This window comes from Gouania willdenowi, chromosome 16 (assembly GCF_900634775.1).
Source record: "Gouania willdenowi chromosome 16, fGouWil2.1, whole genome shotgun sequence".
Taxonomy (NCBI): Eukaryota; Metazoa; Chordata; class Actinopteri; order Blenniiformes; family Gobiesocidae; genus Gouania; species Gouania willdenowi.
This window is the reverse complement of record NC_041059.1, coordinates 733,998-761,581: the sequence shown is the minus strand read 5'-3', so window position 1 is coordinate 761,581 and position 27,584 is coordinate 733,998. Positions and strand designations below refer to the sequence as shown.

The 27,584-nt window shown below is 36.4% G+C and overlaps 1 protein-coding gene across 1 annotated transcript in view; it reads left to right on the top strand.

Moving 5' to 3' along the window:
- Positions 1 to 27,584, top strand: part of gabbr1a (gamma-aminobutyric acid (GABA) B receptor, 1a) — a 113,909-nt gene that overhangs the window by 12,360 nt on the left and 73,965 nt on the right. Inside the window, exons 4-6 of the mRNA XM_028471833.1 lie at positions 3,835 to 3,973; positions 5,138 to 5,323; positions 11,034 to 11,051. Of these exons, the coding sequence (XP_028327634.1) occupies positions 3,835 to 3,973; positions 5,138 to 5,323; positions 11,034 to 11,051 (343 nt within the window). The remainder of the gene's footprint in view (positions 1 to 3,834; positions 3,974 to 5,137; positions 5,324 to 11,033; positions 11,052 to 27,584) is intronic.

Sequence of the window (27,584 nt, the reverse complement as noted above, 5' to 3'; positions counted from 1 at the left end):
TTCCTCCTCAGATGTTCTCATCCCTCCTTCTTTCTCCCACGTTGTCTTTACATATTCAGTTGAATGAGATTTATGATTCATCAGACATTTATTTAAAATTGAAATAAGTTTCTTATTAGTTTTCCCATCAATTGAATTTGTGAAGTATTTCAATAGTTCCATGTTGACCTGTGACACCGCCTTTATATTTGTATTTATATTTGTGTTTATATTTGTGTTTATATTTGTGTTTATATTTGTGTCTATATTTGTGTTTATATTTGTGTTTATATTTGTGTTTATATTTGTGTCTATATTTGTGTTTATATTTGTGTCTATATTTGTGTTTATATTTGTGTTTATATTTGTGTTTATATTTGTGTCTATATTTGTGTTTATATTTGTGTTTATATTTGTGTTTATATTTGTGTTTATATTTGTTTATATATTTGTCTATATTTGTGTTTATATTTGTTTATATTTGTGTCTATATTTGTGTTTATATTTGTTTATATTTGTTTATATTTGTGTTTATATTTTCAGATAACGATAAAAGTCTTGTTTCTCCAGAGCATATTTATGTTTGTGTATCAAAGCTGATTACTGCACCGTCTTTAAGGTTATTATCTACCAAAGCTTATTGCATTCACTTGAATAAAAAAAAGTTTCTGTTTTTATGAGAAAAATGAAAATACTACAGTATTTGTCAACTTTCAGAAGACATCTCAGGTGTGTGTGTGTGTGTGTGTGTGTGTGTGTGTGTGTGTGTGTGTGTGTGTGTGTGTGTGTGTGTGTGTGTGTGTGTGTGTGTGTGTGTGTGTGTGTGTGTGTGTGTGTGTGTGTGTGTGTGTGTGTGTGTGTGTGTGTGATCGTACTGTAATAGGTGCTGTTATGAAAACAGAAACTTTTTTTTATCCAACTGATGCAATAAGTTTCTGTAATTATCCCTTTACAGGCCCAGAATTTAAATTGTGGAAAGTCAGAATCATATGCATATCATTTTAACATTATGATATATTTTTCCAATTTATATTCTTTAACCACATTTTACCAAACAGAAGCTGTACATTCATTATCTGCAGTGATTATGTTTTTCTCCATCAGCCACAGTTGCGTGTATCGGGAATGAAAAACTTTATCTCTACAGTATATTTTTGCACTGGGCAGTACTGTATATGAGATCAATTTATCAATGTTTTCATTTGTGCCGCATGAACGTAATCCCTCAGAGACGACAGGCCCCTCCTCCTTTCTCTAATGTTATAATACTCCTGGTTTTTTCTCTTCCATGTTTCTCTTGATTTCATCGTATCCCATTCATTAAATTGAATTTGATCAATTTGTATTGGTAGCGTCTGAAACAAGTATAGTAGTCTTGTGTATGTATATATACTGTACATATATATATTTACAATGTTCAAATGATATACATACTGTACAAAGGAGGGATCACATCTAATCTCATAAAACACCAGTGACGTCATCCAGAAAATACACACATATAGTTTTGTCAGGGAATAATTTCCTGTTTATTGTATTTTATCCTCTATGGTTTATTATGTTTGAGAAGAAACATTATTGTCAAATAGTTTTTAAATTTTATTTAAAGACAGTGGATTCGTTATCCTAAGTTGATTATTTATATTAGTTAAACATAAATGAATGTGCAAAGGAAACTGAATGATAATTTTTTTAAATTTCAATTTTTTTATGCTTATAAACCGCTGTTAAAAAAGAGAACACTGGATGTCTCTATACTGGCTAACTATAGACCAATCAGAACCTTCCATTCAGGGCCAAGATCATTGAGAAGGTGGTCTTCAACCAACTGAGTCAATTCTTAACATTCACCAAATATTTGATAAATTTCAGCTCTAGCATTAGCTTCTTCGTTAGCCTCTGAGGAAGCCATACTCGCTGCTTTATCTTCACTTGGTTTTTCTTCAGTCTCGCCTTTTTGCCGTGCATCTCTCTTCCCCATGATCGCCCCGTTTATCCCGAACTATTACCGAGAGAATAAGAAAGTCTGACACTTTTGGTTTATGCTTCCATCAGGGATGGTGACGTCACCGGAAGCTTCTCTACATCACATTTTAATGACATTTCGACACATTTTTTTCCACTTTCCAGACATGTTCAGCACTTATGAACCATTTCTACCACTTTTACACCTAATGTCACATATATTGACCTATTATTGTCACTTTTAACCTCTTTTCACCAGATTTTATGCTTATTTTTTGCCAATTTAACCACATTCACCATTTATTTTGTCCATTATTTACCAGTTTAAACTAATTGTTCCAATATTGACACTTGGTACCTTTTTAACACTTTTTCTGTCTGTTTTTGTCCACTCTAATTTGCAAACTTTTAATTAATTGTGCTCTACAGAGGAGAGTCTTTATATATTTATCTGCTGATGTTTGAAAGGAATAAATCCTGTAAATGATCATGACGTGTGTGATTTATGCCACTAATCAAACAACACAAAGATGTAGATATAAAAACACCTCGCTGTTGTCCTGTGTGACTCTGCACAGACGCTCTGAGCATCATTTTCTTCCCATGACGACGTTAGCTTCAGTTTTAGCTGCAGATTCACACGGAAAAACCCCCGTTTTAGCCTCCGAGCGCTCACAGATTTAACTAAGTGTGAATTCATGAATAAAAGACGACGTGGGGCTGCTTTGTTAGAGATGAGAGCAGCAGATTTTAAAGCTCCAATAAACACAAACATACCGATTTATTCTATATTTAGTTTTACAGTTGACTATGGATTAACACAGGACAAACATTTGTTCAAAACTCATGAATTTATTTCTAAAGTTAATTTAAAAACAGCTGTTGATCAAACACTGAAAAACACAATTTTACACATTGTGTGGACTTGTACACTGCACCAATAACATGTTAGGTTTATACAGGACAGGGGCGGGGCTTAGTCAAACCTTTGCTGTGATTATTTTCAATATAGTTTTGTGTATTTTTCTTGTCATTTTGTAATTTTTTTCCCATCTGTTCTGTTTCATTGTTTTATGTCTTTGGTCATTTTTGTATTCTTGATGTCATGTTGAATATTTTCTGTTATTTGTGTGTTTTTGTGTCTTTATCTTGTTCTTTTGTGTTTTATGTTTGTTTTGTCTTCATTTTGTGTATTTTTTTTCCCCTCATTTGGTGCGTTTTTGCAGTTATGTTTTTTTCTTGTCGTTTTGTACAAATAAAAAAAATTCCATTCTGTTTTGTTGTTTTGTGTTTAGTCTTTTTCGTATTTTTGATGTCATTTGGAATGTTTCTCTATTATTTTTGTTGTTTTCTTGTGTGTTTGTTTTCCTCCTTTGTGTTTTTGTTGTTCTTTTGTGTTTTTGTTTGTTTTGTGTATTTTTTTTCTCTCATTCAATGTGTTTTTGCAGTTGTTTTGTCTATTTTTTGTTGTCATTTTCTAAATGTTTTCCTCATCCCATTATGTTTTGTTGTTTCACGTGTTTGGTGATTTTTTGATTTTTTTGTTGTCATATTTTTCTATTATTTTTGTAGTTGTCTTGTGTGTTTATGTTGTTCTGTTGTGGTTTTTTGTTGTAATTTTGTGCATATTTCCTACATTCTGTGCTTTTTTGCAGTTGTTTTTTGTATTTTTCTTGTTGTTTTGTACAATTATATTTTCTTATCCTATTGTGTGTGTGTGTGTGTGTGTGTGTGTGTGTGTGTGTGTGTGTGTGTGTGTGTGTGTGTGTGTGTGTGTGTGTGTGTGTGTGTGTGTGTGTGTGTGTGTGTGTGTGTGTGTGTGTGTGTGTGTGTGTGTGTGTGTGTGTGTGTGTGTGTGTGTGTGTGTGTGTGTGTGTGTGTGTGTTGCAGATCCGCAGCGTGCAGATGCTTCCTGTTGACTATGAGATCGAATACATCTGCAGAGGAAACCGAGTGATCGTGGGACCAAAGGTCAGGAAGTGTTTGCCCAACGGCACGTGGACAGACATCGCGCTGCACAGTCGATGCTGTGAGTCTTAAATATTTTATTGTTATTGTTAAACAAACCTGCTGATCAAAAATGATCAAACTTTATCTTATATTCATAAATAAATCAGTTAACATTCAATCAACCATCATCTTTGATTCAGATTAAATATAAATCAATGTTTGTGCTTTAATATTTTTCTATTATGATTTGTGTGATTAAACAATCCAGAGAAACAGCTGAGAGGAGAGTTTCATATCGGAATAATAAATAAATGTTAAATTAACGAACAAAAATGTGAGTATAAATAAACAATTGACACACTACTTAAAATTAAAGGGGAGATAACCTTCAGAAACAATTAATATATTTTAAAACACCAAACATTCATTTATGAGACAATAAAGTATTGAACAATGAATTAATATAACTCAGACTTATTATTTTTATAGTTATCTTGAGTGTTTGTTGTTTTGTGTTTTTGTTATAATTTAGTATACTGTATATTTTTTTTTCAAATTTCTTGTGTGTTTGTTGTGTTATGAATGATTTTGTGAGTATTTTACACTTTTGTTGTCATTTTCTACATTTTCTATTTTTATGTTTTATTGTTTCATGTAGTTTTTCTGTCACTTTTGTGCATTTATTCAATTTTTGTTGTGTTTTTGTTGTAATTTAGTCTATACTTTTTTCTCATTTCTTGTGTTTTTGTAGTTTTGTGTGATTTTTTTATTATTTTTCATGTATTAGTTGTTTTTTTCTTGTTGTTTTGTGTAGTTTTTCAGTTTTTTTGTGTTTTTAAGGCATTTTTGTGCAATTACTAATTTTTTTTGGCTACTTCTGTTTAAAGATTTGTTTCAAACTTTTCAATAAAATTAAAGGTATGAATAATACATCTTTAATTGATTAAAAAGGGGGGAGTCCAGGATTTACACTATGCGCTCAAGATTTATGATAAAATTCTTTAGAAAAACCCCCATTTATTAAATATTTCTTTGAAGTGTAATTTTTGAATGAACAGAACATGTTCTCATCTTTTGGTCTCTTTCTACTTTAAAAAGCTTTGAAATGGAAGAAGCTTTCTTATGATAATAATAACTATATTTCAGATATTTCCCAAACACTAGCTGCATATGAGCATTGATTAATTAATGATTAACTAATTTTTTCAACAGTGTGTGTGTGCGTGTGTGTGTGTCCTCTCAGTGCTGCTGTGTCCTCGGGTGTGGACATCCCTGGAGAATGGGCGTGTGATGGCGAGGCCCCCGGGCCCCCCAGTGGAGGGGACACAGCTGCACTACAGCTGCCACGCTGGCTTCATCCTGGAGGGAATGAACGCTAGTCACTGCACCAAACTGGGCAAATGGGATGCCCCTAAACCCACCTGCCTCTGTGAGTATTTATTGATTGATCAATATCATCACTGATCAGGAGCATCAATGAGAAAAGAATCTCTACAAAATGCATCAACTCTTATGGTTTATATTTTAGTCTGTTACAGATGAAATAATCATGATGCAAACATTATTCGTTAAAATCAGTGACGTGCTGTGACCACTAGGGTTGAGTAGGCGGAGCGTTCTAAATGTAGACCACCAATGATCATTTCATGTTTCTGCTGGCAAGTGTTCAATTCAATTCAACTTTATTTGTATAAAGCAATTTACAACAAAATCATCTCAATGCGCTTATCAAAATGTAAAATTCATAAGAAAGAAAAAAACCCAACAAGATCCACATGAACAAGTATTTATCATCTAACAAAATCAACATCATAAACACCATTAAAGAAACATAAACAATATTTAATATAGCCTCCATACTCTCCAACAACATATATCTCATGACACGGCAGCACATCTGTTGTTTGTGTTATAAACAGAAATATGGAGAAAATGACAACAACAACAACTCAGAACATCCTCAGTGAGGAACATCCACAAAGTCAATCCTTCTTTTTGTTCCATTCACTGTAGAAAGAACCAACAATGTTCTGACCTTAGCTTTGATGAAGCTCTGGTAGCTCAGGTGTTGGTCTCCATCTTTTAAAAGATGTTGTTTTTCCTCAAAACAAAGTTTCTCTATCATCTCTAGCGCTGTCATCCTGACTGTAGTGTTATCCCGCCCACTAGCTAGAGAACGTAGCAGCAGCCACGCTGGATCAATTCACTAATGCACTGTGAACGTACGTATAGCATTTAGCATAGCAGCTCTCTACGCTGCCTTTGGACGTAAATGGTTTTTATTTTGGAGAACTGACCGAGCATGTGCAAACACATAAAAACACGCTCTGGGGACAGAGGCAGAGCAGCAATGTGCTTTTGGGAGAGGGTGTGGCCTCCTCCTGGCTCCTCCTCCTCCTTACAGTGGAGTGAGACTGTGCAGCGCCTCTGCCGTACCAGGAAATAGTGATGTTTAGTAATTTGGGCTATGAAAACCACAAAATGCTGATACTTTCAAACTTATAGGTACTGTAGGCTATTGGAAATGGAAAAATAAATTATTTATAATTATGATACAGTTAAAACAAATAATCAAAATATCAATTCACCCTTGGGTAGGCACTGCCTACCTTGCCAACCCTGACTGCACGTCACTGGTTAAAACAGTGAACAGGGGTTCTCAATCTTGGGGTCAGGACCCCATTTGGGGTTGTGAGACACTAGGAGGGGGTCACCGCCTTCAAGAAACTAAGAATATTTTCTGAACAATTTCATCCCATTTTGCTTATTTTTACTTTTTTTCTGCAACTACACCAAACTCACCATATTTGAAAGCTCCAGGTTTTTGCTATTTTTCACTCATTTCTATTTGTTCTAAGAAACCCAACAACTCAGTATTTCAGCTTTATTTTCCCAAACTCACCTGTTTTCTAGAGTTTTAGTCTCTGAAAAGTGACTTTAATGACGCTTCTAAACACAGGCTGTTTTGAGGGCCTTCATGCATATGTATGAGTGGGCGTGTCTATAGACGCAGACTCCCCACCACAGCTTTATTATCACTATAGTGATTTTCTTTTGCTATCCACACACTCTGGTTTTTGTTTTCAGCCAAAAAAGTGCACATTACAGTAAAACACATGGATATTTAAGAGGCTATTGTGATTGTGAGTCAGACATACACTGTTCCATGGTGTGTGTTTATCACATCAGCAGCAACAGCGGAGTCAGTCAGCTGTTTCAGATGTTTCAAACACTCACCAGAGATGCTACATCACTTTCTCCTCCTCCTCTCCTCTACTGATTACAGGAATAGTGCATTTAAGGTGATAATCACTGTTTAGTCCGACCGCTGCTTCACATTGGGTCACAAACACGTTAGATTATCTCAAAGGTGATATGAGGTGATATAACGGGTACTAAAAATGGAACTGCTCCCTGGGTGCTACACCGTGGCAATTCTATATTAAACCTCAGTGTTTGTTTTAACTGTGAGGTAGTTTGAGAGGGAGGAGCTCACATTCTTATATGGTAGGAGGAGCCAGGATTGTCATGAGGAGGAGTTTCTGCTACGTGATACATAATATTTATATAATTTGTATATTTTATTATTATTATTAATAATAATATTAGTATTATCTGACCCCCAATTTTTAACAGTCTTTTACTAAATTATACACGTATTTATTGTTCATTCTTTCTTTCGTTTTTGTTAAGGTTTTTATTCTTTTATTTGTGATTTATTTATTTATTTTTCTGTGGCTGTAACATAAGAAATTTCCGCCTGAGATTAATAAAAGAATTCTGATTCTGAATATTATAATTGGGGGTAAAATCCAACTTTCCCGTTTAAATCTGACTTTTTACAACATGTTGAATAACAAGGTATTTAACCTCTGACCCTCTGAATGAGGCTAAATGAATGTATATCACTGTAGCAAAACCATTAGGAAAATAGTTATTCATAATACTGACCCTTTCCATATTTTCATCACTTTTTCTTTCCATATTTTTGCTCCTTTTAATGTATTTTTGCTACATTTCTCACATTTCTGACACTTCTACATCACATTTTAATGACTTTTATACACATTTTTCTACTTTCCAGACATGTTCATCACTTATAAACCATTTCTACCACTTTTACACCTAATCTCACATATATTGACCATTATTGTCACTTTTAACCTCTTTTCATCATATTTCATTATTATTTTTGGACAATTTAACCACATTCACCATTTGTCATGACCATTATTTGCTAGTTTAAACTAATGTTTCTAATATTGACATTTTTTAAATCCTTTTTACCACTTTTTCTGTCTGTTTTTGCCCACCCCGGGGCGACCGTGGCTCAGGTGGTAGAGGGTCGTCTTCTGATCGAGAGGTTGGGGGTTCGATCCCAGTACCTGACTATGTGTTGAAGTGTCCTTGGGCAAGACACTGAACCCTAAGTTGCTCCCAGTGGTCGACTAGTGCCTTGCATGTCAGTCCTGTCCCACTGGTGTGTGAATGTGAGAGTGATTGGGTGAATGAGCTGATATGTAAAGTGCTTTGAGACTGTTTCAGTGGTGATAAAGCTCTATATAAATCAAGTCCATTTACCATTTACCACTCTAACGCTCTCTGGGACTTTTATTTTGAAATTTTGAAAGGTTGAGAACCACTGCTGTAGGTGACCATTCAGACTCTAATCACAATAATGCACAACACCTGCTCCCCCAGCAGGTTGCTAGGCAACGATAGAACTGTCATCTGCCCCCCCCCCCGTCCACGCCGTCAGAGCCTCTTGAATAAATCTCTGAACGAACGATAACGAAGCTTCAGCAGAAAATAAATAAATAAAAAATCCACAGAGATGAGACGGCGTTGACTGCCAAGTGGTGGTGATCAGCTACAGCTGGCGCCGCAGCCGGCAAAGTTGCTATGGGAATGGTGTTATTAACGGAGATGAACGAGGAGTAGTGTCGGCACAGTTGGGATGAAGAGTGAAAAGTGGCTCTTATTGTGTGATTCTACTGTAATTTAATGCTTCTAATGCTCAGGATCAACCCTGGTAAAATAAAAACTAAATAAATATTATCAACATCACCAATTACAGCATTAATATGGAAACATACTTAAACATATATTATATTTTTGGTGTTTTGTGTTTTTACTCATTTTGTGTATTTTTGTTCTGTTTTGTGCAGTGTTTGGAAATCATTTTGTGTTCTTCTGTTATTTTTGTCTATTTTTACTCGTCTTGGAGTCACTTTAGTTTATTTTTGTCTGTTTTTCATATACTAGTTTTGTGTGTTTTTGGATAAAATGTGTGTATTTTTGTTGTTCCTTTGTGCAAATTCTGTAATTAAAAAAAATAAAATAATTATATTTGTTTACTATTGTTTTGTGTATTTTTGTGTCCTTTTTGTATATGTTTTGCTCATTTTGTGTATTTTTATTCTGTTTTGTGCATTTGGAAATCATTCTGTGTATATTTGTATTCGTCTTTTGTGTCAATTTTGTATAATTTTGTGTGTTTTCCTGCTATTTTTCTTGCAAACTTTAAGTTGTTTGTGTATTTAGAGAAAATGTGTGTATTTTTGTTTTTTTTGTGCAATTTTTGTAATATTTTTTTTTTGTATATTTTTATGTCCTTGTGTTTTTCTGTCATTCTGTGTGTTTTTAGAGTAGTTTTGTCCATTCACTTATCATGATGTAACATCATTTATTTTGGGACAATATTAATATGTTGTTCCTTTTTGCAATTTCTGTAATTTAAAAAGGTTTTGCGCGTTTGGTTAATACTTATCACGATATAACATCATTTATTTTGGGACAATATTAAAAATAAATATTTTACCCTTAGAGGTAACTTTGCTTATTTTTTGGAGTTTTTGAAAACAAAATGTTAGAAATGGTTTTGTTAATGAGATTGTGTGATTCTACTGTAATTCAATGTTTTTAAAGCTCAGGATTAACCCTGGAAGAAATAAAATAAAAACACAGTACATTTGATCAGCACATAAATGGCATCATTGTCTTTCATTTCATTAATCAGAATGTATTGATCCCTTTGTGTCAGTAAGTGTACACAGAATAAGTGAATCCTAATATTCTGTTATTTGTTTTGTTTTTTTTTGTTGTGTATTTTTCAGTTATTTATTTGTAGTTATGTAGTTATCAATGTGTAATTATGTGTATTTTTGCCATTTTTTGTATATTTTTGCCATTTTTTGTGTATTTTTGCCATTTTTTTGTGAATTATTTTAGTTTTCTGTGTATTTTTTTAGTTTTCTGTGTATTTTTTTTTTAGTTTTTTGTGTATTTTTTTTTAGTTTTGTGTATTTTTTTTGTTTCTTGTGTTTTTTTTAGTTTTGTGTATTTTTGCCGTTTTTATGAATTTTTGCTGGTTTTTGTGAATTTTTGCTGGTTTTTGTGAATTTTTGCTATTTTGTGTGTTTTTTTTTTGCAGTTTTTGTGTTTTTTGTGTATTTTTGCATTTTTCTTTGTATTTTTGCTGTTTTTGTTTATTTCTGTAGTTTTTTGTGTTTTTTTGCTGTTTTGTGTATTTTTTGCAGTTGTTTTTTTTTTTTTTTTTACATTTTTTTTTTTTGTATTTTTGCTATTTTTGTGTGTATTTTTAGTCATTTTGTGCTTTTACTTTGGAGGGCTGCACAAAATTAGACCGAGGGCCGAATGTGGCCCCTGGGCGTATTTTAAGGCGTTTATTTATTTATTTATACATTTATGCATGAGTTTATTAGATCTGTGTTTGTCTGCGTTGTAACTGTGTCACTGTTCCTTTCATTACTGTTAGGAATATTTACAGTTTTCTGCAGTAATGTGTTCATTAATACATCAAAAGTAAGTGAATAAACTCACTGCCACTTTATTAGGGACACGTTACTGTAATTAAATCTTGCCTAAAGCAGATGTGAATGAAATAAAGTATTTTAGGCTTCATTCCTCAGTATATTAAATGGTGTCTGTAAATAATAAAATGGACAATGAGTATTTTCTCTCACGCTGTTACATAACAGTGCTGACGTCACTGCTATCCCCTCCTCACTGTAGTGTGATGCTGCCCTCTAGTGGAAACTATTCGTTTTACGCGTATATGTGCATTTTAATGTTAATTAAAAATATTCATTTTTCTCCTTTTCTTTTGCTCACCAAAGATGACAGAAACTACACAGGTAAGAAACCTTATTTTGAAAATGTGTTTTTAATAAGAGACTGTATATTAAATCATCAATCTGCAATGAAGCTATTATTATTATTATTATTATTATTATTGTTGTTGTCCAAGTTTGGACTACAGATTGTTGATTTTTACACGATTTCACTCACTCTGCCTTTAATTTGTAGATTTATCTCAGTAGGTTTTTAATTAACTTATTGACTCATCTTCATCACATTTACCTACAACGTTCTCGTCTTTGTCCTCATTAAATAATATAAACATTGAGAATGACTCCATGTGAAGGTCACGCCCCGTAGGGCCTGTAGCTACGCAGCTAGATTAATTTTTATCACGCCAACTTCCTGGATTTATTCGGCGTGTGCTGTACTACGACTCTGGCTCATTTCTAACCGGGATAAATCACCATGGTAACTTGGTTACCATGGTGATTTATCCTGTGTCAGACACTCTCCATATGTAGAACAGATCAACTTAATCATCCATCCATCCTGTATACTGTGAGGCTGATAATTGTGTGTGTGTGTGTGTGTGTGTGTGTGTGTGTGTGTGTGTGTGTGTGTGTGTGTGTGTGTGTGTGTGTGTGTGTGTGTGTGTGTGTGTGTGTGTGTGTGTGTGTGTGTGTGCGTGTGTGCGTGTGTGCGCGTGTGTGTGTGTGCGTGCGTGCGTGCGCGCGCGTGAATAGAAACAAGAAACAAGAAACTAAATCTACATTAAAAATAACTAAGTTACTTCAGAATAATAACCTCTCTGTGCTGTAATACACACTGTGACCACAGGGGGCGACAAAGACCAGACATTCAGTGTGTGTTTATTAGCCTATAAAAAATATTATGTTTTATTTTAGTTTGCATTCACGTGTATTTCTTTTAATTATTCATAGTCTAGTTATTGTCATTTAATAAAATATAGTTTACATAAACTGATAATGTTACAGTGCTCAGAATTCCCAGTTGAAGTGAATATAACTAATATTGATAAACCTCTGAAATCGACCACTTCCTCCACTTCCTCCTCCACAATAAAAGAGTCTATTATTAGCTCTAAATCAGTCTGCTTCTTTGGAACAAACGCAAGTGTTTTCAACGTGTTTAAAGTCCTTAAAGTGATAACAGTGGTTATGATAATATTTCACTATGTGTGAAACATAAAAACAAATAGAATCTCATTAAATGTTCCACATTTTCCAAAACGACAAAACACACAACATCGTGTTTGGATTTAGATTTTATTCTCATAAAATTACAACTTTATTCTAGAAATATTGGACTTTAATCTCGCAGTGACCATATTTTTTTTCTTCGTTTTAATACGTTGTCGTAGAGATAAATAAAGCAAGACTAAAAGTAAAAATGATTTTCACTTTAAGACGCTGAGCCTGAATCCAAATTTGCTCTCTCTCTCACACACACACACACACACACACACACACACACACACACACACACGCACACGCACACGCACACGCACACGCACACACACGCACACACACACACACACACACACACACACACTGCAGTATCTATGAGACCACTAGGGGGCAGCAGAGACCTGTATCTCCTCCATGTGGATCATCAAAGGCCTGGAGCTCAGACACTAGAACTAAGACTTAAATAGAATTAAATCCTCTAAACAGGACAATCGTGGCCCAAAGGCACAGGAACTAAACCATCAACCTCTAGGAAGGTTTCCCTACATGTATTTACAGCTCACTATCACATAGATCTGCGTCTAATCAGGTCACACGGTTCACCTAAGAACAAAAATACTGTTTTATCTTTTAATGCAGGAAACTGACTCCATAAAATAATTAATATAATATATGTGTGTATATTTCAAGCACTCCTGGGCCCCGAACCTAGTTTTCTGACCATTTTTATTCTATGTCGTTATCTAGTGTTTCTCCTCCTTGGCTGCACATGGTTGGGTCATGTGACTTCTTCATCAGTGATTATATATAGGTCAAAGCATAGAATTATAAAGTTTAAATCTAACTATTATTTCAAACAATCAGTTATTATAATTAGTTAAAGATGACATTTACTGCTGATTTAAAGCAATACAAAATATGTTAAAGAGTTATTGATTGATTTATTATTATTAATCATTTAGGGGTCTATTGTCTGTTTTATTAGATTCATTAGGTATATGTATATGAGTTGTTTAATGTGTATTAGGTTTAGTATTTAAAATAGAATTATTCTTATTTGGTAATGATTTAGATTTTGCACATTTTGCTCAAACTGTTTTTTTTAGTGTTAATCTCACTGTCTGGTGATTATATCTGTTTTGTCTCTTTACTTATGTACTGTACATATATTGTGTTGTTGTTAGATTTAGATTAAGTTGTTAAAATGGCAGCTAACAAGTTCACCTAAATATGTTTTATGAATAGATTTATTGAGTATAAAGACCTTTATTTGTAGTATGTTAAAAAAGAAACCATGAATAATAATCCATATTTATAATATATAGAGGCTGATGCTTGGATTTATGACTTCCTACTTCCAGGAAACGAGTTCAGGGAACCAGAAACTCAGGATAGAGATGCTAACGCTAACGCTAACTGATACTTTGGCTCAGTTGAAAGGAAAAGGAAGTTCCTCAGGCCGTTCAGTTAATGAAGCTGATACAGACTTAAGACTAATATGAACTGTAATATCAGTGAATGAAGACACACGTTAGACCAGTGGTTCTCAACCTTTTCAGGCCCCGACCCCCAAAATAATGGTTCCAGAGACTAGGGACCCCCACTGTACCTGTAGGTAGTTGGACACATAGTATCTAGTCATCTTATCACTAAAAAAAATGGTTCAACGTGACCAAAAATGGTGGAAAAGGTGGTGAAATGGGATTTTAAAAACCACAGAAATTAGTTAAAAGTTACAAATTAGAGTGGATAAAAACAGACAGAAAAAGTGTCAATATTAGAACAATTAGTTTAAACTGGTAAATAATGGACATGACAAATGGTGAATGTGGTTAAATTGGCAAAAATAATCATGAAATCTGGTGAAAAGAAGTTAAAAGTGACAATAAGGGTCAACATATGTGACATTAGGTGTAAAAGTGGTAGAAATGGTTTATAAGTGCTGAACATGTCTGGAAAGTAGAAAAATGTGTAGAAAAGTCATTAAAATGTGATGTAGAAGTGTCAGAAATGGGAGAAATGTAGCAAAAATGCATTAAAAGGAGCAAAAATATGGAAAGAAAAAGTGATGAAAATATGGTGAGTTTGGTTTAGTTGCAGAAAAAGGGTAAAAATAAGCAGAAATGAGCTTAAATTGTTCAGAAAATGTACTTAGTTTCTGTTAAACAAAGACTGTACTGATGCATCACCAGATATAATGATCACCAGTTAAACCAAAACACCAACATGTAAATTATATCGTGTTAACTTTTCTGTTTGTTCCAGATTAAAGTCCTTCAGTCTGATGAAGTTGGTAAAAAAAGGCTTTAGAAGCTCATTTTTAACTCATTTCACACATAATTTAGTCTAAGGATGTCACACACACACACACACACACACTCTGAGAGATGTTTAACGCACAGTGCAGTAGAGTGTGATGTGCTCAGTGTGACTGCCAGCTGATCCCTGCAGAGAACCACGAGTTTATTATTATATATTATGCACCGTCGACCCCGTCCAGGTTGAATCATGGAACAGAAAAACACACCCACTGCCAACTCTCCTAAAGTCTTTAAATCTATTAACTTTAAAAACTGTCTCAGTATGTGCCGCAAAGTACACACACAAACACTCCAAAAACTGACAAAATGACCCATAAAACACACAAAATGTCTCCAAAACATAGAAAATGACAGAAATGTACAAAAAAGGACTCAAAAAACAGATAAAACGACTCCAATAATACATAAAATGACTCCGAAAACACACAAAAAGGCTTAGAAAATACACAAAACCACAGAAAGACACACAAAACAATTACAAAAAATCACAACAAAAGTAAACAAAACAACTCCAAATACTGATGACTCACAAAACAGCAGACAATGACACAGTGACAACCAAGTACACAAACAGAAACCCACAAAACAACAACAAAAATACACCAGAGTGCTTAAATAGATCAATTGACAAAAAAAACTCTGTAAACACACAAAACAAAGACATAAATACACAAAACGACTCAAAGAATACATAAAATGGTGTCAAAGATACTCAAACGTACTTCAAAAACACTCAAAACCACAAAAAACTACAACTGCAAACAGTTATGAAAGGGGGCCGAGCCTTCCCGCACAACTCGGCCCCAGGTTTTGCGGAGCCGATGGAAGTACGTCACGAATAATGACGGGATTGGGGCGAGTGTCAGGACGCAGGCAAACGTGTCATTTGCAGTTTTGTAATAGCAATGGGCGTGGCCCAGCCCAGGTGATTCAGTACTATTCAGGAGTGGGAGTGGCCTATGTCAGAAGATGCGACTGTATTTAGAGAACACGTAGATGTAAAGTTTATAAAGATGTTATTTAAAATGTGAAAGTTACAGGCCAAAATGCATGTGCACCCATTATAGCGCCACCTAGTGGCGCACTTTTTGGTATGGGTGATCTGTGTGCTCATATAAGTACCCTGTAAATTTCACAGCCCTCAACATAATACGTCAGCTGAAATAAATGTTTGTTGTTTATGTTGTAATAAGCCACGCCCACTTTGACCAATCACGATTAACTTCGAGATACGGCCTCAAAAGTGAACCACGGTCATACCCACCAAATTTGGTCAAAATGGGTCTTGCCATTTAAGAGATATAAATATCCTATGTTTGTAGCGCCCCCTAGTGGCCTACATTATTCAACACTATACATCTTGTTGAATGTTCTTTTTGTTTTGTGCGCTTTTGTGTATATTTCTGTAGTTTTGTGTATTATGACACAATGTTCTGTGTTTTATACATATTTATGTCTTTGTTATGTGTGTTTATGGAGTTGTTTTGTGTATTTTAAGAGTTTTTGTGAGTTTGGAGTCGTTTGGTGTATTTGTGTCATGGATTTGGAATCGTTTTGTGTCTTTCTGCAGGTTTTGTGTATTTTTAGTCATTTCATCTGTTTTTGTCCTTGTTTTAAATACTTTTCTTCTCCTTACATTCAGTCTTTGGACTGTGTGTGTGTGTGTGTGTGTGTGTGTGTGTGTGTGTGTGTGTGTGTGTGTGTGTGTGTGTGTGTGTGTGTGTGTGTGTGTGTGTGTGTGTGTGTGTGTGCGCTGATGGAAAACACTTCAGGTTTCACCCAACTGACCATTTTCTACAAGTATCCCCACAAGATGTGGATGAAAACTTTGCAAATGTCACAGTCCACGCACACGCACACAATGACCATAGCAGCCTAGACGATGTGTTTCCTCTAATAGAATGTTCCATGGTGACCTCCTCCTCCTCCTCCTCCTCCTCCTCCTCCTCCTCCTCCTCCTCCTCCTGCTCTACTCCGTCTCCTCTCCATGTGCATCGCCTCCCACTCACTGCCTCCTCAGCAGGAGAAAGGTTAATACCTGCTCCTGTGTGTGTGTGTGTGTGTGTGTGTGTGTGTGTGTGTGTGTGTGTGTGTGTGTGTGTGTGTGTGTGTGTGTGTGTGTGTGTGTGTGTGTGTGTGTGTGTGTGTGTGTGTGTGTGTGTGTGTGTGTGTGTGTGTGTGTGTCCACTCTCCGTCTCCTGTAAAAACAACCCTGAGCTGATAATTAAAACCAAACAAAATGACAGGAAAACAATATATGAAGAATATTTTCTGAACAATTTTTACTTATTTTTACTCTTTTTCTGCAACTACACTAAACTAGGGCTCCAACTAACGACTATTTTAATAGTCGACTAGTCATTGATTATTAAAATGATTAATTGACTCATCAGATGACAAATTGTACAATTATTTTATTAGTGATTAAAACCATGATTTCCATCTTTAAGATGACTGTAATAATAATAATAACCGTTCCTGGATAACAGTGGATATTATTCAATTTTAGTAGGAAAGTGTTTATGTCGTTAAAGTTGTAGAAAGTTCTTCACAGAATCATCTGCTCTAATGTTTTAACGCTGAGCGTGCACTGGTGTGTAACAGGCCATAATGATGCTCACACACACACACACACACACACACACACACACACTAGAAGGATCTCATTAGAGCTGCTCAGCGACACCGTGATGGTCCAATCACATGGTCAGGATGATCCTCCCATCGTGACATTTACCACTGCGGGGGTTGTTAGCACCATGCTGCCTTGCTCCAGCTGTGGGGAAACGGTGGCTAAAGATCCGGGGCTGAATAATTGATGGGTGAGTCTGTGGGGTCAGAGGGGGGGGGGGGGGGTGAGGAAGAGGAAGGCAAATGGCAGTAGATGAGGTCCAGTGTCAGTGAGGGCTGTTCTAGCTGGATGTGGACGCTCTGAGCAGATAATGAGGTTTGGGTAACGAACCAGTGTTATATAATGACTGTATCACTGTACATACTGTAACTACAGAGGGTTTCATTCATAGCTGAGGAATAATAGACCTCAACCACTGATGTACACACAGAGTTACATCAGCACACACACACACACACACACACACACTAACACTAAAAGTAGTTCATCAGCCAATCACGTGGCAACAGACACGGACCCCCCCCCCTCTTTGTTCGACTACAACATTTTATTTAAAAACATCTATAGATCATAATAATGAACACACATTTTAAAGAATCTCATTTTGTAAAGAAATGAAAAGAAACATTATTTATTACAGTGGTTCACAACCTTCTTTGGATCGTGACCCAATTATAACATCAAGAATTTCTGGCGACGCTAAAGATATTTATTGTTTTACTGCATTTCAGTTTAACTAGATTAATAATGTAATAAATAAAGTATAAAGTATAGAAATAGTTGTTTAAGAATGTGTTGTTTTAAAGTCCGTATAAATCAAATTCAGACATTTTCTTCTAAACACATTAAATAGGTCATAAATGTTAAAACATGTAAAAATCCATTTAACCATTTATAATGTAATAGTGAAGCTATGGATTCACAAACTGTATTTCATATTTCTGTGTTCAGGATTTAATGGGCGGGTCAGAAATCATAGCTGCGTTGTGTAACAGAGCCCTCATTAGCATAAACCCGCCCCTGCTGCTGAAGCACACTAAACCTCCACGGCCTCCAGCGGGAACAATTCGGCCCCTAGTCAAAAACAAACCACATGTTTGGACTCGGGGAATAAACCACGTCCGCTGGTGCCACATTTTCTATGAAATGAGCACATTTTTTTGAACCGCGATTGTGGGTTTTTCGCCTCTAGTGGGCGCAGTTCTGACTCAACCCGGGAGGGATGCACATATTCGGACTCGGGCGGAGCAGACCTTTTCGGTGACACCTTGTTTGTCCCAATCCAAGCATTTTTGGAAGCGCTATCATTGCTGGAGCCACATTCACACTGCTCTCTCCCTTAGACACAGAAAGGAGGCGGGGCAAATGTGTCTCAGTGGTCAATGACACATGTTTCTGTCACACACTTATTTCTGCTTTACACAGACTTCAATGAAAATAAAAGATTAATTAAAGAATTCAAATTTTTCAGAAATTTCAGGTGACCCCACATGGGGTCCCGACCCTAAGGTTGAATAAAATTGATTTAGTGGCTCCTGAATAGACCTATTTCTATAGTTTTTAATCATTTCCAGTCATCTCAAGCCTGGGGGGACCAACACTGACACTCTCTCTAGTACCCCCTGTAGTGCCATCACGTACCCCTAAGGGTACACGTACCCTCATTTGAGAAACACTGAGATTATGACTTGAAGTGGACTAGGGGTGTAACGCTTTATTGTAGAAACAATTTGATCTGAATCATGATTCGTTGTTGCTGATTTGATTAATGGATGTTTTTAATTAATTTAAGATGATTCAGTGACTTTTCATCCAAAATAATAATGTGTATATACAGTGTGAGTGAAATAAATCCCTGATACTGGACAGTACAGGTGAGCTTTACTAGGTTCCTGATGTTTATTATAAAGGAATCATCTATAAATTAATGATGGACATAAACAATTAAACAACATTTAATCACAAATTTACATTTTCTTTGAATAAAGTCCAACCAACACTTCAGTTTAAATGAACAGGATGTTAACTTTTCAATAATCAATAAGTTTTCAATATTAATCTATATTAGGTTTACCTGACTCTGCTGATTGTTGTTATACATTAAAATAATACAATATTAATATAAACAATGATGTGTTCAGGTTAAATGAGCAGTGGTTGAACCTTTTAACATGATGGTTATCACGAGGCTTCTGCAGTGCTAATGCTAACGAGCTAACGCTACATGTGCTGCCTACACACACTAACATCTTTATTATTATAAGAGCTTTTAAACACATCCATATAAAGTAAATATAAATCAGTTATTTACTTTGTAGAATGATTGTTCATTTTAACTCCGCTTTTATTCACGTTAGCTTTAAACAGCTTGTAGCGCGACACACACGTGAACGCAGGCTTTCATAATAAACCTAAATCCTATTGGCTGCTGTAAACTGCTGTGAATATGACCTAATGTGCTTCACATAACCAATATATGACATACTGATATCGATACGATGGATTGATTACCTTTTAAACCATTTTAGATCAATGTGTGTTTAGGAAGGACAACTAGCCGAGCACAGATCAATGTCGTTGGATCGTAGGAATATAAATCTATTCATTGTTCTAATGATGAATCATTACAGCCCTAATAGACAGACATCGCTACTGGTTTAAATTATCTTAATATTTTTGGAAAATGTTTCGTCCGGCACAATAAAAAAAAAAGTTTGGGTGCAACTATAAAGTTTGTAAGTTGTTAAAAATCTGTGGTTTATTTTCTTTCCCTGGAGGAAAAACTCAGAATTCAGATAAAGTAAAGATTCTCACGATCTTTTCATTTCTAGACAAATAACAAGAGTTAAGAGTGAAACTATTGAGTGGTTTGTTAGAAAACTGTGTTTCCTTATAAAGTGTAAACACCCACACACCCACACACACACACACACACACACACACACACACACACACACACACACACACACACACACACACACACACACACACACTGTCCTGCAGCAGAAACAGAAGTTATTGAACAAATACATCATTTCTGAGGCTCAGCGTGGAGTGGACTCTGTTAAGAATAATAAAGTATGAAATGCTCCTGTGTGTGTGTGTGTGCGCGTGCGCGTGTGTTCTGATAAATGGACCAGCTCTTTGTGTTGTAATTGATAACAAAAACAACTACTGGTGCTTATCTCAGAGTATGGAACAAATGGGAATTAGATCATTTATCTCCTCACGTTGGGGAGGACACACACACACACACACACGCACACATACACACACACACACACACACACGCACACACACACACGCACACACGCACACACACACACACACGCACACACGCACACGCACGCACGCACGCACGCACGCACGCACGCACGCACACACACACACACACACACACCTGCCTATTTCCAGCCAATCACAGAGCAGCAGTAGCTCAGTTAACTCAGGCTCATAGATCTGGTTCAGATAAACTCCAGAAGATCAGATTGAGCTTCAGAATCTACTGAGACCCACTGCAGTCTGTGGTGGACCAGGATCATTGAAAACAAATGTGTCAAACTCGAGGCCCAGGGGCCGAATCTGGCCCTTAGGACAGTGGTTCTCAGACTTATTTGGCTCTAGTTCCCCTTTCTGTGTTTTCTGAATGTTTGTTGTTTGTCTGTGTTTTTGTTGTTGTCTTTGTGTATTTTTGGTATTGAAATAATTCTCTGTGTTTTTTATGTTGTTTTGTATGTTTCTCTGTTATTTTTGTGTATTTTGCAGTAATCTTGTGTGTTTTTCTCTCATTTAGTGTGTCTATGTTGTCATTTTATGTATTTTGTTGTTCTTTCTGTTCTTTTTATTATCAATCAATCAATCAATCAATCAATCTTTATTTGTATAGCGCCAAATCATAACCAATGGTATCTCAAGGCACTTTACAGTAGAGCAGTCTTAAGGACGGACTCTTCATTTTATGGATACACACATATGCATATATACGTATATACACATACATATGTATCCCACACCCAACATGAATTCATCATGGCAGCAAGGAAAACCTTCTGTTAAGCAGCAGGAACCTTGTGTGGATCCCATTCCTATGATGAACAGCCATCCACGTTATGCTGTGTTGGGTGTGTGCAGAGAAAAGGGTGGAGACAGAGCCGCTGAGACTCTGTAACTCCACACTGAGGATCCCATGGACCTGCAAGACAAAAGCCAGAAGGAGTACAGGAGCAAACATTATTATTCAATATATTTCTTATTTTGTGTATTTTTGTTGTCGTTTTGTGGGTTGCTAGTAATATTTAGTATCATTTTGACTAAAAAATAAACTGTATAAAACCCCATATTTCAATACTTTCATTTGTTATTTTCCTCTTTCTCTTTCTCAAGTATCCCCTGTAGTGCCATCGTGTACCCTAGGGGTACACCTACCCCCATTTGAGAAACACTGCTTTAGAGCATCCAAGTCGTCCCGCGGCAGAAAGCAAAAAAGTCCGAGAAACAATGAATCCTAGTGTAAATTAACATCTAATTCAGTCGTAGTTATCTTCAAAATTAGCAAAGCTCACATTTTTCCCATGTGCTTATACATGATGGCAGTCATTTTCAAACTGTTAAAAGAAGCAAAATCCTGCAATTTTCTCTTAAATTATTACACAAAATTTCCCCAAATGACATCAAGATGTGTCACAGAATCAAATAAATGAAAAGTGAAGATCCTGCTTTGATATTATAATGTCGTACATGTTTTATTATTTATTTATACGTGGATTTAAGAACTACAGCCAAATAATGTTTAAATCTGCTGCTCACTTAAGATAAACTGCCTCATATTTGACCTTTGAATTGAAATGAGTTTAACAGGCCTGAGCTAAAGCATGCAGGACAGGGACCCTCCAGGAACCACACACACACACACACACACACACACACACACACACACACCTGCTGCTGACCTTGTGTTTCCTGGAGCTCTGATATTAATCTTAAACTAACTGACAGCAACATGAAATATGTGTGACATTAACCCTTCACGCCTCTATCAGCAGCAGCTTCTCTTATTAAAGCGACACTGTCACACCCATACAAGGTAATATTTGCCAAATATTGGAGTCAAGAAAAAAAAGCATTTTTATTTTTTTTACAAATAATTTGCAACTGAAAATGACACGAAATGCCATCCATTGAACTATTTACATCATAATTCATGTTTTTGTTGGAACCAAATCCTCCCGTGGGCCAGATGGGATAGTCTAACAGGCCAGATTTGGCCCGTGGACCATGGGTTTGACACACCTGTTCTACAGATTATTTAATTTAATTTAATTTATTTTTTTCCTCCTTGCTCTCAGAGGAGACGGATGCTTTTTCCTTCGCTCCCTTCTTTTCTCTCCTACTTGCTGCTCTTTGTACACGTATGCTGAGGAGGTTTGTCCTAGTTTTACACTGTCCTCCCCAATAGGGAAGATAGTTTAAAACCTGCTTTTTCCCCCTCACCTCTCCTCCTGTTGTTTTCTCATTTTTCATCTAAATATGGGGCGCCGCCCATGGCAACCCACAGTTTCTTCCGTTCTTGTCCTCCCATGTTACATGTGATTGTCTTTTCATGTTTCTTTGGACGGAATGAAACTGAAATGTTTCTACAGCACTTTGTGCTTTTTTACTTGTGAAAAGTGCTTTGTAGATAAAATGTACTTACTAATAAAAAAGAAGTGTTAAACTCGAGGTTTGATTACGGTTTTCAGGGTCAACTTACGGTGAATGGAAGAAAGATTAATATTTTTAATTGGACATTTCTTTTAGTGAAATTCTGAGTTTGTGGATGAAAACACAGTTATGTTTCCATAGTTTAGTATTTAAATCTTAGACGTCATAATTGTCCATCAAAGTGTGAGTTTACTAAATGTGTTATGAATCTAAGCATGTTATGGAAATACAACATAACATACTGATGCTGTACATAATGATACAGCTAACTTGGCTTTTAATATAACATTTACACTTAAACTGACCTTTACCATAGGCTACTCAACATGCATAGACGTGTAGCATGGCAGCGGCTAATGCTAACAATGTTTTTAGAAGAGATGCTGTTTATTAGAATATGGAAAAGAGATATTATCTTCATCATGGTCACACTTTTTATTTTAAAACCAAGTGCTGCCGTTTAGGTCAGAAGCTAGTCAATGCATATCGTTAGCTGTATGCTAACTGCTATTTAGCCACGTATGGGACTCTACTAGCTCAAAGTACTTTTAAATTCAAGTTCATCAGATTAATTTAGGATAAAATCAGGCGGTGGATAATGAAGGATTAGAGAAGATTCAGCAATAGAACAGAGTAGATTAATAAACAGATGCTAATGTTGATTGATTTGGGATCTTAGCAATAATTATCAGGCTGTATAAAAGCTACCATTTAAGTCTGATTTAATTACTGGCACAACTTTCCATGAGAAATGTGTTCACATTTGGAGAGCCGTGAATTAGTGATGGCGGTTCATTTTAAAATGATTAAAATAGGGATTTTTAGTCAAATCTAAGCTATTTAACAATGTTAGCTAGCTGTTAGTTATAAAGTGAAATGTGTATGTGAGAGAATATTTGACCTTTGACCTGAGGCCAACAGACTGAGGATAAACAGCTAGTGTGAATAATCTCTGGGCAAAGCTACAAATGCTTTAAAAACATTGAATTATAGCTTTTTAAACTTTAATTTCCATCATCATTTCAACCCGTCATGGCGTAAAGGCGTCAGCGCTGTTAGACCCGCGACTCCATCTGATCTGTATCCACCTGTGATAATTCACATTTCATCCATGGCTCCACATCCTGAGCTCTGTCACTGCCACAGATGATGCTGCTGCCTGAACAAAAATGAAATAACACGCCATGCAGCATCAATCACAGCTGATCTCATTTGCTTTGATCTCAATCTGAGCGTACGACGCTCTGCACTTTGTGTTTACATCAGTCACCTTTGGTCCTGGAGGTCCACTGTTCTGCATGTTCACAATGAGACACTTGTTATCAGGATTTTGGTAGAAGTGGAAATAAAACTTTCATCAGATTTAAGGAGCAACTGAAGCATTATGGGCGGGGCTTCTGGAGCAGTTAAAGTGATCCTCCACTGTTTATATAAATGTGTCCTAAAATCTTATAAATGTCCTTATTATTAAATCTATGTCTAACAAAACACATTATTATGCACCATATTATAACACATTTCATTTCCTTAAAAAAATCAGACGACTTTAGTCTCCTTGAAAAAAAGCGATATATAAATATAAGCCATTGTTATAATTATTAGTACAGTGCCCGTTGGAGGTATGTATTCATACAGTGGGAGGAGCCTAAGTAGAGTTAATTATGTCCAAATGAGTATGTGTTTGAAGGTTGTATGTACATAGAGGTGTACATACTGTACTCTGTAGTGTTATAAAGGGTTTATTTATGGATGTAAAATAAAATAGTGTGTGTGTGTGCGTGCGTGCTTGCGTGCGTGCGTGACTCTCTACTTGTCCTGGTTACCATGTGGGACTCTCCATCACCTCCGTGGATTCTCTCTCACTCACACGCGCGCACATCAGCCACGCACATGCACATACTCCGTCACAGATTGTTGAAATGTGTGTAGAGAGAAAAAACGGACCCACTGGAACTAAATGAAAGAACTTTTCCGTTCTCGCAACTCTCTCTCTCTCTAAACAGCTCTGTGTGCGTTCAGCATCTACTGCATTTGGTTTTATACGTAGCACGTGGTGAAAATATCAGCGTTTATAATGCTGTGTCCACGGAGAAATGTGCAGCTTTTGCTGTTCACTTTCAGCACAGCCGCGACCATTGGCCGCCATTAACTTCTGGGTCACGTCCGGGTTAAACAGTGAACGTCAAGCAAACATGAAAATAAACGTTTTGAAATGATCAAATTACTCCAAAATAACGGATGCGAACACTTGCGGTATTTGGAAGTTGTTGACAAAGTTTCAGGTCGAACAGATACCACGTCTGGGAGTTATTTGCTCCACACACACACACACACACGTACGCACGCAGACCTTTCTCGCTTTTATTAGTAGGTTACCTAGTGACCAGAGGGGTGTTCCATAAAGCGGGTTATGTTCAAACTCTGAGTATGTTGGGGCTCAAATGAGGGAATATTCCATTCCTGCAGGTGAGGTATGTTCTTCTCTGAGTTTGTTACCATGGTAACATTCTCCATGAACTGAACCTGCTTCCTGGCAGGTTTTATCTAAGAAACCCTGGGTTTCTCCCTGGCTCCGCCCACATGAACACCTCTTCTCAAGGAACACTTTATTGAACCTCGACACTGTTCTCTGACACACATTACTGACATCACACACCACAGACGTGTTCACATCATTACTAATGTTATGCTGCTTTAGGTTTTTTTTCTCCAAACAGTAGTTTTCTTTCTAACATTGTAGATGTAGATCATTTAGTGACAAACACTGAGAGGTGGATCTACATTAAAACATCTACTGTAGTAAAGTTCACTGAATATAAACCTGTAGATAATATAAAGGAGGAGATGATCATTTAAATTAATACACATTTAAGGCTCAACATTAACTTTACATTTACATTGCTCTTGGGAGAATAGGGTTGGGAGTTTGAATCCAAGCTCAATCTTTTTTTTTATCACGTCTGTTTTGGACGTCCAGACGACTCTCATGACTGCATTACATTAAAAATCAATATAAATGATGTGACGTCACTGTCTTTATAGCAGCTGCAGTGGGAGGGCTGTACACTTCCTCTACTAACTGGGGCCAATGAAAGTGGAATACTCCTTAAATACTCCTTAAATGCTCCTTAAATACTCCTTAAATACTCCTTTTAAATTATAATTAAGTGAACTCATCCTTGATAAACTCTGTAAGTTGATGATTTAAACTAGGGGTTCTCAACTGGTCTCCCCCTGGGACCCACATTTTGCCACGGTCATTAAATCGTGACCCAATTTTTTTTTAGAATTCAACCAACCACATTTAGTTTTTCAAAAATAGCTGTTGAAAACACAAATATGTAATCTTTTTTAAAACATAAATCTGTATACTTTCCTGTGCAACATGCATTTCACTGCATGCCCGTCAAAAGAAAAGTTTCTTTAAAAATAAAAGGCATATTAAGTATTTATTTATTTTTGACTAGCTTTCCGCGACCCACCCAGTACAGATCCGTGACCCACTTTTGGGTCCCAACCCACCAGTTGAGAATCACTGATTTAAACCATAAGTACAGGTGGAGCTGTCTATGATAAGAGCTGTAAATGTATGACTGTAGAAGAAGTGATCAGCCCTCTCAGTGAAGATGCCCCGCCTCCACAGACACATATTATTCCCCAGTCGTTACGTCACTGAAGCAATGAAGTGATGAAGCGACCAAAAAGCACGACTAATCATGGGTGAAGTGGCGTTCAGTGTGAACACCTTTAGAACAGGTTCATATTCCTCTATTAACACCTGATTATTTCACCATCAGGGTGAATAAATCACTAGTTTCCTGGTGGTTGCCATGGTAGTTTGTGTTATCTTTGATCCATTGATGATGGCTTTTTAACATGCTCGTACATGTCAGTAACCCAAGGTTTACATACTCAGGGTTGATTGACCCACTTCATATCCAGAGTTTACCATGGGGGGGTGGGGGGGACCACCTTTTTGGAATACACCCCAGGAGTTTACGTGTTACGCAGATGTTAGCGACATTAAAAACATGATTAAAAAAATCAATTTGTACATTTTTTGGATTGATACGATAATCGCGCAGTGAAATATTGTGATTTTTTTCTTACACCGTTATGAATAATAGCTTTAATATTCTTGTTAGAACAGATACAGGATGTGTTGAAGAGAAGCTTGTGACACAGATAAAGTCCTTACAACATGTATGAGGAGGAGCTTTTAACATAATATGGTATGATTTAATAAAAGCTTTAGAGAAAAGGTTGTGGAAACATAAAGAGACGAGGAGGAGGAGGAGGAGGAGCTAGTGGTGCTCATTTGGAAACATCCCTCCCTCTCTCTCTCTACCATCCCTCTCTCTCTCTCTCTGTTGCTGCAGTGGATCAGACGCAGAGCTCAGAGGCTCTGTCACACACACACCTCTCTGTTTCTCTCTCTGTTTCTGTTTCTGTTTCTGTTTCTGTTTCGAGGCAGAATCTGAGGATGCATCCTGATCTTCTTCTTCTTCTTCTTCCTCCTTTTCTCCACACACTCAGAATCCAACCCCTTCCTCTGATTCATCATCTCTATCCGTGCACGGTGTGACCCCCCCCCCCCCATCCCCAGCAGCGGACGCGGTTTTCTGAGCGGAATCCTGCGCCGGACGCGCGTCATTTCTTCGTCTTTGTGCGTAAAAAGCGACGCGTTCACGCAGCAGAAATCTGCGCCTTTGTTTCTTCTTTAAC